The sequence below is a fragment of the Gobius niger genome (assembly GCF_951799975.1).
Source record: "Gobius niger genome assembly, chromosome: 18".
Lineage (NCBI taxonomy): Eukaryota > Metazoa > Chordata > Actinopteri > Gobiiformes > Gobiidae > Gobius > Gobius niger.
Window position 1 is genome coordinate 26,501,607 of NC_136869.1, and position 17,645 is coordinate 26,519,251.

The 17,645-nt window shown below is 44.1% G+C and overlaps 1 protein-coding gene across 2 annotated transcripts in view; it reads right to left on the bottom strand.

Annotated features, from left to right (window-relative positions):
- The window catches only part of LOC306977535 (E3 ubiquitin-protein ligase HECW1-like), a 28,796-nt gene that overhangs the window by 1,233 nt on the left and 9,918 nt on the right, over positions 1-17,645 (bottom strand). The window contains exons 10-27 of one of the 2 annotated variants that reach the window (XM_079575899.1): positions 16,409-16,901; positions 13,713-13,875; positions 12,818-12,921; positions 12,639-12,745; positions 12,337-12,522; positions 11,543-11,677; positions 11,257-11,365; positions 11,077-11,173; positions 8,986-9,069; positions 8,802-8,908; positions 6,918-7,032; positions 6,729-6,842; positions 6,501-6,653; positions 6,312-6,410; positions 3,294-3,423; positions 3,079-3,225; positions 2,428-2,542; positions 2,134-2,332 (exon numbers count right to left, since the gene is read on the bottom strand). In XM_079575899.1, coding sequence (XP_079432025.1) covers positions 2,134-2,332; positions 2,428-2,542; positions 3,079-3,225; positions 3,294-3,423; positions 6,312-6,410; positions 6,501-6,653; positions 6,729-6,842; positions 6,918-7,032; positions 8,802-8,908; positions 8,986-9,069; positions 11,077-11,173; positions 11,257-11,365; positions 11,543-11,677; positions 12,337-12,522; positions 12,639-12,745; positions 12,818-12,921; positions 13,713-13,875; positions 16,409-16,901 — 2,657 coding nt within the window. Of the gene's footprint in view, positions 1-2,133; positions 2,333-2,427; positions 2,543-3,078; positions 3,226-3,293; positions 3,424-6,311; positions 6,411-6,500; positions 6,654-6,728; positions 6,843-6,917; positions 7,033-8,801; positions 8,909-8,985; positions 9,070-11,076; positions 11,174-11,256; positions 11,366-11,542; positions 11,678-12,336; positions 12,523-12,638; positions 12,922-13,712; positions 13,876-16,408; positions 16,902-17,645 lie in introns of both variants that reach the window. The other variant, XM_079575898.1, reaches the window with a different exon arrangement.

Here is a 17,645-nt window from a genome sequence, read left to right on the forward strand (position 1 = left end):
GTCCTCCTAGGAACGCCCCCACCTCCTGGAGACGCCTCCGAGCTTTCGTCACCAGCCGAGTAACCAACCACTGCTCCTCAGCAGAACCCCCTCCCCACTGATGCCACAGACAGCGTGTGGAGGGGGCGTGTCTGAGGTTCTTAAAGAGACAGAGGCCTATTTCATTTTGAGAGAGACATTTTATACAAGGCAGTTATTCTAATTGACTGCATTTACAGACCAACAGAAGGTTTGGTCTTCATTGTAGTGTGTTATAGACTGGTGCTATGTGACTGAAACAAGCAGAATACCCCCTCTTTAACAAAAACTTAACTTATAAAATGGCTTACTTGAACAAATTACCTTTCCTCATCTGACAGTTCAAACAAATACAGCTACATCAGACAGTTTACAGAATAATTACCTGTTCAGGTCATGGTAGAGGACAATGAAACACAAAATGTAATTCATTTTCAACATCATGTAACTGACACAAACAACATGTCCGCTCCTCCTCTGGGACCGAGTGGAATCGACCCATCTCCAGAGTCCCAGACCTCAGCTGAGCACAGACGGACCTCTGACCTCTGCAGGTTCAGGCCAATGGGCGCTGGCTGCTCTGCTTCATGACCACGACACTGGGGGCCACCATTGCTGTAGTACCTCCACATCGCCACTAGGCCCCCATTGAAAAGCATTGGAGTTTAGACACAACTTTAACGCCTGGTTTCAATTTTTTCAACACTAGACTAGGCTAGATATTCCTCCTGTGATAACGCTGGGTTAATCACAATATAAGAAACCAGGCTGGTTTTCGTAAAAAGAATTTCTGAAATCTGGTACTTAATGAGGCTCAGACTGTTAGCATTGGAGCAGCGCGAGCTACACGTCACGCAAGGGCCGAGTCTACGGTGAAGATCCCGCCCTTATGCCCTTTTTAGGAACATGCTTCGTCAGAGCTGGGGAGGCGGAGTCTGTAAATCCACCATGATTTCCCCCACGACCGTGGTCGTTCTGGTAAACGGGGAGGAGTGAGCATAAGACGTCCATTATTTTCACAGTCTATGGTTCAGGCTCACCAAAATGATCTTATATCAAAATATAGGTTCTCAGCTTTGGCTTACACAAGACATCATTTAAAGGTACACTGCGTAACTTTTTGGACTATACTGTTGCCATCAGTACAAAATATGCTCCTAATGACCAGCTCCACACAGAAAATGCAGTGGATAATCAAAAAACTGATTAGCATGAGAACCAACCCTGTTTAAATCTAAAAATTCTGCTGACTTTAGTCACATCTCCATGGAAACGAGCTGGAGACGTACCCACTCCCAGTAAAGTTACAGCCAGTCTTAGGAGAGATGAGCCGCTCACAGCAAAGGCACTTGTTTGTGTGTATATTTATGAGGTGTTTTTCAATTATGAAAATATCTAATACGTTACGCAGTGTGGCTTTAACCATTTATGTTTAAACTTTTCAAAATAGACTTTTTTAATTTCTCCAACATTACAAACGTGTGAACTCCTACATGTAGAGATTCTTTATTCTATTATTTTTTGTGTATCGGTTTTCTTTTTCCTTTATTATATAACTATTGTTATTATTATATTTCATCATTTTTATTCAGTGTTTTTTCGTTGATTGCTCCATCAATTGATCTTTTCTGTGAATTTTGAATGCCAATTTTTTATCTTTCCCATAGGTTTTTGTTTACAACTGTTGATTATTTGAATCATTTTTTTGTGTGTGATTATGACAGGAGGCTTTTTCAAACTGTCACTGGACGTCTGGATGATAGTAGTCTCTTCTTTTCATTTTTATTTAGTCATTTTTTAGTTGACAAAAATATGTGAGGATTTTAATCATGGTTTTAGTCTCATAAACAACACATTTTCATTTAGTATTAGTCTCATTTTAGTCAGCAAAAATATTACTTTGACTAAAACTGTGACAAAACATTTTAGTCAATGAAATTAGCACTGTTTTTAATGCACCTTAGCCGATCGAGAGGACGAAAAAGAAAAGAAAAATTATTATTATTAGGGGGAAAAATAAAATGTCTTTAAACTTCTGTCTTTTGTTGCTTTTGTTATAGTCTGTCTTGACTGTGTGTGCAAATGTGACTAACTGGTAACTTGAGTCTGTCAGACCTGGGCAGAGACGTGACCTTTCCCCACTTCTCGATGCAGAAGCGCCGCAGACCGTTGGATCCTCGCAGCGCGGCGAAGCCTTCGTACGGCACGCTGGACGTCCCGGTCACGAACTGCAGCAGGCGCAGACGCTGCTCGTTGTTGAACCTCTCCACGGCCGCCCAGAACCAGCGCATGACGATGTGCCCGTCGTGATAGCCTGGGGGGAAAGAAGAAAGAAAGAGAAATACATATACAGCAGGAGCAGGTTTTATTCTGTGCTTTGACTATGTTCCAAAGTGACCTGTGGCATACCTCCTCTGTACTCCGTGTTATTCCTCCAGTCGTTGAGGTCGATCTCCACTCTCCCAGCAATAACCAGCTCCAGCTCACGGGCGTCAAACACCGACACCAGCCGGGAATCCACCACCTGACACCACACAACACATTCACTCCGGCTTATCGTTAATGATATCCCGGAAAATACGTAGATATTTATATTCCCTTTACCCGGAGTAACAACATTTACTTAAGTGCTGCACTTGGGTCGAGGTTTTGAGGATCTGCACTTTAATTCTTACTTTTACTCCACAACATCACTGTCGACTCCACTACTTTTCTATAAAGGCTCCAAGTAAAAAGTCAATATGTGTTTTGTTCATTTATAAAGCCTAATAATGCTGGCTCTGTGAACAGTAGGAGGCGCTGTGAAGGTGCACTGTCAAATGCCATGGGATTCACAATGAGGAAGAATGTTTTTCCTGTCGTGTTGCAGTTGAATATCCACTTTTTATTGGAAAACGCTGTTGTTATTTCAATGTAAAGAACATTCACACAGAGACTGCAAGTTGGATCTTCCTACAGTTTTGTTGACTTTATTATCGGAGTCTATATAACATGTGCTTCACCAGCTGCAAACCTCAGTGCACGTCGCTGTTGACTAAGTAGTCTTTGAAATGAGCTGACCTCATAGAAGCCTCTGATGAGCGCCTCCGTCTGCTGCACCACCCCTCGCTCTACTCTCCACTTGGTCATCCTCTCGATGTAGTCCTTCTTATTCTTCTCCGTCACCTGGACGTTTGCCCCTCCGGATTTCAGCTCTCGCTCCGTGACCTGCCGGGACATGGAGCAAGTTAGCTCACTGCAGTTCTTTATTCTACGGACCGATCCGCCTGTCAGACCTGTCCGAAGACCTCCTCGTTGACGGTGAAGGTGAGCTCCAGGATGTTGGTGATGTCGTTGTCCTTCACCCACTGCAGAGACTGGTGGAACTCCTCATCCAGGTACTCCAGGTCCGACAAGTCTGTGGCTCTACGACGCACAAAGCGGCACCGCATCAGCAACACATGAGCAACACATGAGCAACACATGAGCAACACATGAGCAACACATGAGCAACACATGAGCAACACATCAGCAACACATCAGCAACACATGAGCTGGAGTCAGGAGCAGAGGCTAGAGAGCGGCGTCTGGGGACTCATCTCCAGATCTTACGCCTTGGTAGTGTAGATGTGCAAACAACTAAATAAGGTCAGACTCACACTTGACATCTGAACCGTGCCTTGCTATAGCTCGTTTGAGGAAAGGTCTGGATGCCTTTCGTCGGCCCGTGCTCACACTTACACAAACGAACCGAGCCGCGGGAAGAAGAAAATATGAAAGCAGCATGAAACAATGCAGGATTGCCAGCCCCTTTCTCACATCAGTTTACTCCACTTTTCTTTGTATTTTGCTGCAGTTTAAAGAAAAGGGGTAATGAGAAATAAGTGAATAAAACTAAAATAGGTGTTTTTAATAAAGCTGTGGCGTCCCCCTGTCCTCCGCTCAGCTGAGGCAGTGGGCAGAGCAGACATGGCACCTGTCACTCTGAGCCTTTCCTCTATGGATTCTGATTGGCTGGTGGGTGCTAACAAGCGTGCATTATTTTGGTATAACTGCACACGTAGTCCGGTAGTTAAATCACTGGGATATCACTCCGCTGTGGGCATCGCCATAGCAACGCATGACACAGCTGGATCAGATAAAGGCGTAATTAGTGACTGACAGGAACGTATGAGATGGATTTTGTTTAATTTCAACGTTTTTGGCCAAAACAAAACGTTTGATAAATGTTTGTAGAGGAGAGTGAGCAGCTAGGTTAGCTACTGTTAATAACATATGAGCTTTACATTTCTATTGAAAACGGTTAAGGCTATTCATCATTTTCAGGCGTACATAAAATGATCCTGCATTTAAGCCTATGTGTCTGGATTAGTAAAGTCAAACATAAAAGTTTCAGTTGGGGGGGCCCAGGTGTGAGCGACTCCACCGCAGCTGTTTCCATAAACAGTTGAGCTGGTTGAGCTAGCTAGCTAGCTTCAGGTTAAACAGTGTAAAAGTGAAATAACTCCTGCCCACGAGTGCCGCATATCGGTGTTTACTTCCAGGGAAAAGTGTTTCCGGGTTAGTCCTGTTGTGTTGTGATTCTGTGCTGATGTTGTGTCGTTGAGCCTGACTGAGATCCTCGTAATAGCTGCGGAGAATGACTCGCTCTGAGACCAGCCTTCAGTGATCGGCTAATAACCCACACAAAATAGTCCCGTAGTCTGGCATATTTAGTGAGTTTAGTAAATGTTACGTTTGTGGGACCCTGGTATAAGCGGATTAAACAACTCGGAGCCGTGCATTAGACGGTTATAATGCACTTCGCGTCGTGCGTTATAACCGTCTAATGCACGGCTCCGAGTTGTTTAATCCTTACTTATAACTCCTAAAACTTTACGTTGCAAATAAACACTTGCAGGGATATTTCAGGATTTTTGACATAGGGCCTCATTTCCTAGTTATCCAGAGTGTTGCTGATTTCTGGAGATATTTTTTTTATAATTCATGCAGTTCTTATAGTTGAAGAGTTACGTGGCGCTAGGCTAGTGCAAAGCTAGCACATTTCTACGATATCAGCTAGCCTGCATTAAAAACAGTGTGACCCGCTCCACAGAGCACCTGAGGCAAATCCCTTATAACACCAGACTAACCATATAAATGTCTGTGTCCATAGAGTAATTTTTACCATTTTGCATTTAAAATACCTTATATTTGGGCAGCATCAGCTTCGTGGCTGTATAAGCTACGCGGCGGCGGAGTGATCTGCTAGAAAATAGTCCCTCAAAATGCGATCATTCATGTGATGCAAGGTTATATCCAAAAATTATTCTAATGACACAGACATTTATATGGTTAGTCTGGTGTTATAAGTGATTTGCCTCAGGTGCTCTGTGGAGCGGGTCACACTGTTTTTAATGCAGGCTAGCTGATACCGTAGAAATGTGCTAGCTTTGCACTAGCCTAGCGCCACAAAACTCTTGAAATATAAGAACTGCGTGAATTACAAAAAAAAAAAAAAAATAAATAAATAAAATAAAAATAACAACACTCTGGATAACTAGGAAATGAGGCCCTATGTCAAACATCCTGAAATATACCTTTAACATGAATGCACCAAATTACAAGTGATCTAATGTACCTGCAGCATTAATCTGTCAGGTAAAAGCCTATCGCTAAATCAGGGTACAGCAGCAGAGAAATGAGACTCGGACACAGGGCGGAAGGAGCCCAGGCGGCTCCCCGTAAAGTCAGGCCATGGACACCACACCAATTTGACTAATGAACTTTAGATGCGGGGAAGTTGCAGAAATAAGAAATAGTTGCAAGGAAATTGCAGCTTGTTGGAATAGTTGCGGGACTTAAAAGACTGAATTCAAGTTTGCCGCGAGGAGCAAACTACATGAGGAGCAGCGGTGGCAAAGGAGACGACCACAGCTGCTGCTCTCTTCGTTCATCAGGAGGTAAACGCAGCACAGTGGCACTGACACACGCTGGGAATAGGGTACTCCAAGCAGGCCAAAGTCTGACACCGAGCTGGACCGGGGCACGCGTTGACTGCACTCACACTACACAAACGAACCGCACTGAAGGGCCTGTTTCGATGAGTGCACCATACGAAAGAGTTGAAAGAGTGTTCTGAGCTCTTTAGAAAGAGATTGGCTGAACATGGACGCATAATTGAAACAAAATGCAATCCCAGTTGTTTTTCGATCAGAGAACAACATTGTTAAAAGCTCAAAAAAGTAAGTTTAGCATAATTTGGGCCAATTGAGAATCCAAAGACAAGAATACGCACATTTTAAAAAGCAAAAATGTCATAAAACACCACTCACAGTCTCAGAAGAGCTTTGTAGAACGGCCTGGTGAAGAAAGCATCCAGCAAGTACTGATGGATCAACGCTAGGCCCAGGATACGGCCGCAGAAACGGAACCTGCGCACAGTCAACAACACGCCGTCAATGAGGACCACCAGTCTTACCATTAGTGACATTCCCTGACAGAGAAGGCATGAACCCTCCTACCATTCCAAGTGGTTCTCTACAAAGGCCGACATGGGGCTGATCTGGACGGTGTACGTGTCGTTGGCCGAGTACTCGAACAGGCCGTAGTAGGGGTTGAACAGCTCCTGGGACAGCAGGAAGAAGAACTCTCGGGAGGGGCCGCTGTAGTCCAACCTGAGGAGAACACGCAGCGGGGTGAGAAGAGAGCCTCAGCCTTTGAAAGAAAGTCAGAAAATCATTCACACACACCCTTCTTCTCCATGAAAAGTGACGTAGAGCTTGCTCCGCTGTAATTCTTTGCGAGAGTAGGCCATGATCTGATTAAACGTTCCTTCCAGCAGGTGCTCCCTCCTGACGAGTAACCTAAGGAGGAACATCGGAAGGTAGTTCTTTTGTCTGCTTTGTTGTTGAGTCAAAGTGAGCTGTTGCGGAGCTTACTTGATCTTGCCTGGTCCTTGGCCGTAACCTTTGGCCTCGAGCTTCCTGTAGAAGTTTCGGAGTTTGGCCTCGAAGTCTCGGCGGTACGGAGCGGGCGCCCTGGCTCTCTGAGGGCCTGCTCCACACGGACAAAAGTGCACAATATTATCCAAATGGTCACTGTTTAGGTCCTCTACAAACAAATGTATTCTTCACTACTGCTGTTTTATGCTTGGGGATAAGTGATAGACTGGAATAAGATGGTCTCTTTCATGCTGACCACTCATACAGCTGTTGGGTCACCACAAGGTCAAATACACACAAATATCAACTCTTTTTTTTTTTCAAGAAAAGTTGCGTTATGCGCCTTTAAGAATTCAATCAAAACTCTTGCTGACTTTGTGTTCCCATAATTTTTGTTTTTTTGACAAATGTACGCAGTCAAAATGGTTGAGCAATGTCACTGAGTGGGTTCTTTCTCAAAGGAAAAACAGATTTTCTAAAAGAAAGTTAGATCAGGGTTTATACAGGCGGAAGCAAGTCAAATGAAATGCTGTTTTTAACGCCTAATTACTATATTTTAATGCCACAAACACCGATAAAAAATCGGAGTAAAGATTGTAGAGCATGGGTCCCAAATGTGTTCATTGGCGAGCGCTTCCTGTCCCAACCAAATAAACAAAACTGCAAAATCAGCACTGATTGTTGTTATTGACGTTAAAGGGATATTCCAGGATTTTTGACATAGGATCTCATTTCCTAGTTACCCAGCGTGTTGTTGATTTCTGGAGATATATATATATTTCAATTCATGCAGTCCTTATATTTGAAGAGTTTAGTGTTGCTAGGCTAGTGCTAGGCTAGCGCATGTCATGGTAACTAACAGCCTCCATTAAAAACCTCTTCAAAATCATGGGGTCGTCCTCCAAACATTGCCATTTCTGATTTGTAGAAAGCTCCTCTACTATTCTACTGTAGATTCGGTGACCTAGCAGATCAGTCCGCCGCTGCGTAGCTTACACCGAGGAAGCTGATGCTGCTCAAGTTCTATAAATATTCAGTCAACACAGACATTTACATGGGTAGTCTGGTGTTATAAGTGATTTGCCTCAGGTGCACTGTGCTTGGGTCAGACTCTTTTAAATGCAGGCTACTATTTACCATAGACATGCGCTAGCCTAGCACTAGCCTAGAACCTCTAAACTCTTATAATATAATATGCATGAATGAAAAAATATATATATCTCCAAAAATCAACAACACTCTGGATAACTAGGACATGAGGGCCTGTGTCAAAAATCCTGAAATATCCCTTTAAGGCCATTTATATCCTCTTAAAACAAGACAAGAAAAACTAAACTAAAACGCTTTTCCTCCTATTTTATATATATCATATTTCATTAATATTTAATTTTCCAATAAAACGTTGATTTAATGCCAATTTGAATCTAATTTAATGTTTTGGTTTTTTTTACTTTTAAAGAGACTATACGGAGTTTAAAATTGTACATGTTCCAGCATTGTCCTAATGTGTAGAATGAGCTCAGACCTGTTCACCACAACTGCCTCTAAAATCCTGCATTGTCACTAAAAAGGTGTTAATTCGGGTTTGAATTGCCGTCATGCACAAGCTTAATATAGAAGGTGCAGTTACACATAAGACCTGAGGTGGCAGTAGTGAGTATAAAATGGCCAACTTGCATCTAGCCCCTTTGAGGCCTTAATTCTGGCATAATTAATTTAATGACTTATAATGCTTGTTAACGCCCCGTGGAAACCCACCCAATAATAAATATATCAGTCATTCCTGTTTTCACAGAAGTTCTAGATCAAGAATGGTCAGATTTACCAACACTGCAGATCATTTTCCCACTTTCTCGTTAAGTTGTGGTAAAAAACCCAGACCTGGCGAGTTCTGTGGCGACGAGCCGGGGGAACAGCGCGGAGAGAAGCTGAAGCCGGCGTGGACGGGGTGAGGGGACACGTACGACATCACCTCGTCCTCGAACAAGCTGCAACACAACCAGGGTCATGAAGACACTGAGGATACGTTTGATATGGGCTATGAATGATCAATGGGTGTTCTTACCTGAGCAGAATGACCAGGTCTGCGTCACATGACAGTTTCTCTACCGCCGCAGTGCCCTCTGTGCGGATGTACTGGATCTTCTCTCTGTCAAGGAAACAGAAGAGCTTTTTAGTCCATAGATTATTCATGAGTGCCCCCTGTTCGCCCCTATCCTCTCAACCCAGAGTGGAAAGAAGAATGTTTTAGAGCATATGAGATTATCGGTATATACTGTACATTACATTACTCAGCTGGAATGGTGTCCGGGCCACCATAACCATAAAATCACAAGCCATTTGTTATACATAATGTAAAATAGTGCTTAAAATTATGGTTTAATAAGCTTAAAAGCTGGAGCCATGATAAAAAAAATAATCAAATAACTCTTGCAGTAGCTATATTTTTGGAGGAAATGTTTTCTGGGAGAGGCTCACAACCCACTGACAAGGGTACAGCGACCCCACCAAGGGAGAAACACTGATCTCCTAGATGAGCCAATCTTAAATGGTCATTGTCAAATACTCTGTGGTGACAGTTGTAAAGTTATTTGACAAGCCTTTAGTCTGGAGTCGATGTGGAAATCCCCTAGGATCACCCACTGCCTCCCTAATAATAACACTCTCAAGCATACGCAGTGACTTTGATTCATTATGTAAATCATTTGACCAGTGATAAGTAAAACGCTTTGTGTATTTATGAAATTTTTTTGTGTATTTATGAAAATTTTCTAAAACCACTTGCAAGAATTCTACTTCCTAGTTTACAACAACAAAGTTTCTGTCTAAGTTTTGTGAGCTGATTTGGGCCAGTGTTGATCCAAAAATCACATTGGTTTTGCTCAATCAGGTGGGGGTATTGTCTTCATAATGTCTTTGTCCTGGGGCCGGTCTGTCCAGTGTGGGGGGGCTGGTTGGAACGACATTTACATTTGTGCATTTTGGTACACAAAATATAGTCACTCCCAATATAAAAGGTGAATCCGATTTAGTGGAAAATCGATACAGCACAAAAACCTGACCTGATACAGAAAACGGATGCCATTTTCAGATTCTGCATTGCAGAATTATTTAGTATCTTTGGCAAACACCAAAATATGCTTCATATCCTCATGGGTTTATTATGACTCCAAACCGTTAACCCTGTCATTTCGACCTCTCCAAACATGTTAAAACATTCAATTGGTTCTTGTATTAGTTTCTCTCCAACATTTATGCACCAGGACATGTTTAAAGCAGTACTAAGCAACGTGTTTACCTTAAAAATCCTTTTCCTAGTCCCTGTGGGGGTAATACAAGTGTTTATGGGTTCATCTCCCCCTGGTGTCTCTGGCCAGAAAACCATGTCTGCAACTTGACTGCCACCGGACCGGAGCCACCAATACACACTAATGGAATCATGAAGAAGAAGCTAACATGCTAACGGGCGAAGCTAACTGCAGGCTAGCATCACTTTAAACAATATTAACAGCCAAGTTTAAGTGAAAAAAAATATTTCCATTGTATAATTGGATGCACAATATCCCTCTGTCCCTTCGCCTTTTATGTCAGCGTAGTATTTACTCTCCAAGACAATTAATAAGTTAAAAAATCGCAACTTGCAGTTGCGCTTATGGCCTCTAGGGGCAAGAGTTACATAGTACTGGTTTAAATTGCCTGAATCTTGATTTAAAAAGTGCTGTACAAAAAAAAAATTTGAACAGAGAAAAAAAAAATGTGCAGGAAAAGCAACATGAATACAATAACAATGCAATAAAAAAGTAACAAAAAGCAGCGTTCTGAACGAGCTGCAGGCGTGTGAGCGAGGACTGGCAGAAGCCGGTGTGTACGGGCGCAGCGTTACAATAGTCCAGCCACATCCGTGTCAAGACAAATGCAACGTTCTAAAAGAGGGCTCGAAAGTGAGAACTTTATCTTTGCTAGTTGCCTCAAATGTTAAAAAAAAACTAGCACTAATGTGTTTGTCAAATTGAAAGTGTTTGAAACAGTGGGCTTAACAAACTGTATCAAGGGTCCCAGGTTTACAGCACTACCAGCATCGCTTGGCTCAACTATCAGATCAGTCTTTTTATCTTCTGCTGTACAAAAATCCTCCAGCCCTATCTGAGAGTGGTACCTGAGAGCGTGGTTAGTGCTGAGGCTGGGCTGACGATCCTGCAGCATGTCGAAGATATTGGGTTGTCGGAGGAAGGCCACTATCTTGTCATTGTAGGCTGGAGAAAGGGAAAAACCCCATTAGAGAAACCAAAGCAAAACATGGCTAGTCCAGTCTTAATGGAGATGAATAAATGCTCACAAGGAGGAGACATTTGCTGGTCGAAGTGCTGGTTTCGGATTGCAGCGATCAGCATGTTTGCCGGCCGAGCCATCAGAGAACTTCCACGGTTTCTGGACACTTCGGACGCCTGCGAGCAAACATCGTTACATTGAGTTTAAAGTTGATCTCACAGCATCATTTAAGCAGGACATTGCTTCGTCTGTACTAGTGTCTGTCCGGTTTGCAAACGAATTGTACAAATAGAATGATGTGTCAAATAGAATGTAGACATGTAAATCCTTGTGTGCAGGGAGTGTGTGCGTACCTCTCCAGCGCTGTAGCTGCGCAGCCTCTGCAGATGCTGTTTGTGAGCCAGGTATCCAGGCAGGCGGCCATTTTGCAGAGGGATTCGAGGGTCGATAAACGTTGTAGCTCGACTGTTATGGTCTACAAAGAAGGACTAATGGAAAAGTAACACAGTTATGTAATGTAGAGTTTCTTTCCATCCACACATGAATTCACAGAGAAATGCTGCTGCTGAGAGCACTGAATGTTCCCTTTGCACACGCGCAGCAAGAGCCATTACAGCAGTGGAGTCATCCATGACCCTCGGGATACTCCCCACATGGAATATTTATTCAGTTACTGAGCCACATGTGAGAACCAAACACTTCTTTGGGGCTTTTCGTTTCCTTTGGTTTGCAGTGCAGAGGAAGAACTTCATTTGGATCTGAGGAGTTAAATGTCTGAGTAATTTTAATCAGAATCAGCATAGTGTATTGATCCTTAAAGATAATAGTTCAGTTGCTTCAATGAAATATAAAAGAGTAAAACACAGGGACAAAAAGGCATGCTCATCTATTCCAAGTGTTTCTTTCCATAGTTAACAAACTGTATAGGTCATACAAGACAAGTCCGCCAGAGAATCTTCACAGTCCCACGGGAGGATTCTATGAAGATTCAGTGCCACAGAAATATAGGAATGTGGGAACATTCAGTGCCTTCAGCCACATCCTCTGCTTGTCATCTGGGTTCATAGATCTACAGACACTTGTGCAGTTCTTGTTTAGGTCATAGTCTCTGTGTTGAGATGATGAGGAGTCAGAACTGTCCTCCTACCTTGCCCTGAGGATCGGTCTTGAGCTCCCAGCCCCGCGGCAGCTCCACCTGGGTGTCTGCAAACTTATTAAGGAAGATCACCAAGTCTCTGTTATGTTGATAGCGCTCAAAGTTTCTTGCATCTCGACGGACTTTTAAGATCATATGTTTGACACAGCTGCTGCTGGTGAACATCCGATAGGCTGCCTGTCACACAGCAAAGCACAGCCGAATCAACGCTCTTTACTGATACACTACAACTGTATAAAACCTAAAGCTGCAAGTCTTTTGCAGCTAACAGCAAGTATCACCTTAGAACTCACATAGTTACTGTGCAACACGGTGAAGAACTCCGGGTGTGTGACAAACTTGACCGCAGGCGACTGAAGCAGATGACTCAGTTTGGGGTTACTGGAGTGAGAGCCAGGGCCTGCACACATTTCACATGGATGTAGTACATTTACAGTATAAGCAGTATATGTAACAGTATATGTAACAGTACCAGTAGGAGTCCACTCTGCCTGTGAGTCCGACCCTGCTGTGCGCTCAGGCCGCGAGCTCTCCCCTTCATCCTCTGTGGCCATCGTCCTCTGGATACTCTCGTATCTGGGTGACAGAGTCTCATGCTTCACTGCTTTCTTTTCTGTAGCCGACATTTGAACTAAGCCTGACACATAGGCGCCGGGGCTCGAGCATCCACCAAAATCTTTAGTCACCCAGGCCAATATTCCCTAATTACAAAATTATTGACGATACAAAATGATAAAAATAGAACCTGTAAAAAATGAAAGCTGTCACTCTCTCTTCATTTAAGACGAGACAGGGCAGGGGAAAATATTGATTATTCACACAGTGGTCAATATGTATATGTTTATCTAGATTTAGCGTCATAGATTTCATGTCAAAATATTAAAAAAGACAAAACATACCCTGTATGAGGCTTATTTTATGTCGTTTTGTCGTGAGTTGGTGATATCCTGAAAGTAGCTACAACATTGCTTCGCAAAGCTGGCTTTCCCTCCCACTCATTCACAAATATTGACATATTTTATATCCACGTGTCCTGAAAGCTTCCCAAGGTATGAGCCTGACAATTTTTAGGCATAAAATGTGTTGTATCAGTTATCTACAGCAGAAGTTTTTAATTGTTATCACTGAATTATTATATTTTCCCTATTCACCTGCAGCGTCTCACCTTAGCATGCTAGCGCAGGATGCTTCATGACATTAACATAGGTGCGGCTACTGGATGCTTGGCTCATTTAGCTCTATAGGTAGATCCCCCGGCTCATAATCACGAGTTTGTGAGATTGATTCTGACCTGTCTTTTGTTTTGTTTTTTTTCTCCTGACTGGGCACCCACTGGGAAAAACATACCTGGCCGCCTATGGCCTTACCTGCGGTTGAGCTGCTCCATCTGCTGTGTGGACCCGGAGCGCGGCAGGCCGTGGGTGCACTTGTTGCTGCAGTCTGAGTGGTTGGGCCGGTGCCATGTGGTGGTCCTGTGCACGTGGTCCACGTAGAACACTCTGCCATGGCTGTCCACACGGGCCTCCCAGTCTGCAGCGGCACAGCGTTTCAGGACACGAAACAAAGACACAGCAGCACTGTTATTGAAGATTACATAAGAGGCAGCAAAGTCGAGGAGCAAGATATCGGGGAAAGCAGAAACAGTGCACTGGGTTGCTCATTCTTAAAGAGCAATTCCAGAAACTAATTGCAAAAATAAACCAACTGAATGTGCTCTCTGCCAAGTTTTTAAAAAAGTATACCACGTCCTCAGGCACGTCAAATGATTTTTCAGAAATAATTGGCGGAATGAGAATGGCATGCAGGGAATAAGCAGTAAGCTCCAGGCTGGGGCAGGTGCTTACTTGGAGGCAAGGCTGTCTCAATGGCAGGAGAGAAATGGTTTAGTTCATGGCCGGGGCGCAGGACTGGAAAGTGACAAAGAGGAGGGACAGAGTCGGAGCCTACAGGACAAACATGAGACAGGCACTGGGTTAACTCGACCTCAAAGACCTGAGAACCTCTATCTGTGCTGGAGAAGAGGTGTGATTCGATAGATGATTCTTCATTCATTCTTTAGTAGGCGTGAAGGAAAAAGCTGGCCATCCAGGACAGTTACTTAACAGATTGGCAGTGGATAAATAGGAGAGCAGAACAAGGTCAGAGACACATTTTTAAGAAACGAATGAATGACGTTGGAAAGGATGATGTGAAAGTAAAAAGATGTGGGTGAGGCGACAGAGTGGAATGAATAACTATTGTATTTTATCCTGAGACTGACTGAACAGTAGAGGTGGGAGTTTTGTGTGACACATAAGAAATATGCATGTAAACATCTCATTGTTGCAGTTTGTGTGTATGTTTTTGTGTGTGTACTCTAGTGTACAACAGCGGTTCTCACACAACAACTAAGAATTTGAATAACAGCTAAAGCTACATGTATTTGCTTTTAATACGAGTAGAGAGAGCAATGGAAACTAAATCACCAAACTCTGTCTAGACTCCTTTACTTGAAGCACTTTTTTATGTTGGAGAAAAGTGGCCAGAGGGGAAATCCAATGATCCGCAGAAACAGCTCAGAGATGGGACAGAGGAGCCTCTAAAAAACCTTTGGGTCATAACTTACTTTGCCTGCCAAGGACCTTTCAGCTGCATCAGGAGTTCCACAAGCCAACCAATCTCCAAATAGCACTCCATCAGTCCTTTACTTCCAATCCACAATGCCCTGATGATCAATACTGAGCGAGAATGAGAAAGTAATCTCTCTCCTTGAGTTCATCCATCCATCCATCCATTTTCTTCCGCTTTATCCGGGGTGGGCTGCAAAGGCAGCAGTCTGAGCAGAGATGTCCAGAGTTCCCTCTCCACACACACATCCTCCAGCTGTTCTGAGGGGATCCCGAAGCAACACCAGGTCAGCTAAGAGACAAAGGGCCAGATCTTGTGGTGGCCCACAGAGGGGCGCAGGCTCGTGGCGGAGCTATATGCGCCATTCGCCTCTGCCACTTGTGAGGGGGTGTCACGAGAGGAGGTGACTGCACTGATGGGAGCACCGCTGACATTCACTTCCTCGTTTACATTGCGCTGCCTTGCATTCTCTCTTAAGCCTTAGGCTCTCACTAACTAAACTAAAGTTAGTGAGAGCCCAAACTAAAAACTTTACTTACCCCATCGTGAGCTAAACAATGTTCACATCTGGAGAGAAAAAGAGCTACAGCATCCGCTGTGGCGCGGATCGGGCCACAACCCCTCTCCAGGACGCGGAGTTGATCTGTTTGGAGGAAAATGTGTATTTCCACCCACTGAAATGCACTAAGTCTGGAGTGGCAAGATCACAAAGTGCGCTCCTACTGAGCGCAAAATGTCACACTATCGTATACGTTTTGAGACACAAGATCGGGCCCGATCCAGCTCCCTCTTCACCACAACAGTCTGATACAGCGACCGCATCACTGCTGACGCTGCACCGATCCGTCTGTCGATCTCACGCTCCATCAGTCCCTCACCCGTGAACACGACCCCGAGATACTTGAACTCTCCACCGACCTGAAGGGGGAAGCCACCTTTTTCCGGTGGAGAACCATGGCCTCAGCTTTGGAGGAGCTGATCCCGGCCTCTTCACACTCGGCTGCAAACCGCCCCAGTGCATGCTGGTCCTGTCTAGGCTAGCCAATTTTAGTGACTTTAGTTTTGTTAAGACACTTGTTTGTTTGGTTGTTAGTTCCTTTATCGTTGACTTTGGTGCTTTTGTTAAAGGTGATGTGTTAGTTATTTTCAGCAAATTACAGTAAATTATTGGGATATTATTCTACAACAATAAAGGTAACAAATCAACATCCTCTGCAAACATCAGAGATGAGATCCTGAGGTTCACAAATCAGACACCCTCCGACTCCAGGCTGCGCCTACAAATTCTAGCAAAGAGCAGCCCTGACGGAGACCAACAAGCACTGGGAAAAAGTCCTTCAGGTCCATCACAGACAGACTCACTAAGTCTGTCATTCAGTCTTCACTCAGGTGTTAATGCTTCTGAACTTCTTTCAAATTTCCACGATAAAAATGAAATGTTGATTTTGAAACTCACCGATTCCATGTCTGTCACTAGTCCCTGGACCGCCTTGCACGCCCGGGACAGTGGCTACTCCAGCCTCCCCCTGCCGTGCTTCTTTTTGGGCCAGCGCTCTGCCTGCTCCTCCCTCCTGCCCCTCGTCAAAGGTGCTGTTCTCCTCCTCCTCCTCGTCCTGGGAGGAGAAGACGGTGCTGCCCGAGAGGCGGTTGGAGTCGGCGGAGGAGAGGCGGGCGTGCTCTCTGCCCTCGTACACAGAGTGGCTTTGGGCTGAGGTGCTGTAACAGGAGGTGCTGTAGCAAGAAGTGCTGTAGCAGGACGTGTCGCAGAATTCACACTCGTGCTCCCCGGCTGTCTTGGAGCTGCTTGGGACTTCCTCCTCGCTGTCCAGGCAGGAGGGGCGTCCTCTCCCCTCGCCGCGCTCCAGTAGGTGGTTGAGCTCAGACAGGCGCTCGATGGACAGGCTGCGGGGGAGAGTACGGCGGCAGCAGCGGCCAGAGCATTCAGTCACCTGCAAAACACCAGCTTTTACAATTTATTCTGCAATCAAATGGACGGTTGAGATTCATAAGCGTCATAACCGGACCATCTGTTTCCACAGATATGGTGTAAACATGCTAAAGTCAAATAATGATATTATAGATGGGAAAACTCCAAGTAGGGCATACCGGTATGGCCAAAAATCTATATCATAAGATCATGATAACGATATATTTGACGATATAATTACTTCAAAATCCCAGCCTTACCCCTGATGGCAAGATTAATTCAAAGATGTTTTATTCTATTTTAGCGCCATGCTAATTTCCGAGCAAATATGATCTACTGTGTCCTACACAGTCAGTGTTAATTCTGCTGAGTGGAGCTGAGCGGAACATTAGCTGCAATCTCCTGGTCCTGACTTCAGTCCAAATCAGCTGGAGTACACATGCAAAGAATATTATGCGATACGATATGGCCCACACCTAACTCCAAGTGTGTTTTTGCATAATCTTACCATACCATAATTAGGGATGGGACGATAATGAAATTTGGTGTCATGATTATCTTGGCCAAAATAATTGCGATTAACGATATTATCACGATATTTGCCTTAAAAAATCACTGAAACTGCAGAAATGATGGGGATTGGGCAAATAATAAATATTCCTCTTCTTTGTCTGCAGTAAATGTCACATTGAGTGACACATAAAGTAAGTACACACATTGGACTCACATTTTGGACTATACTGTTGTCATTAATACAAAACATGCA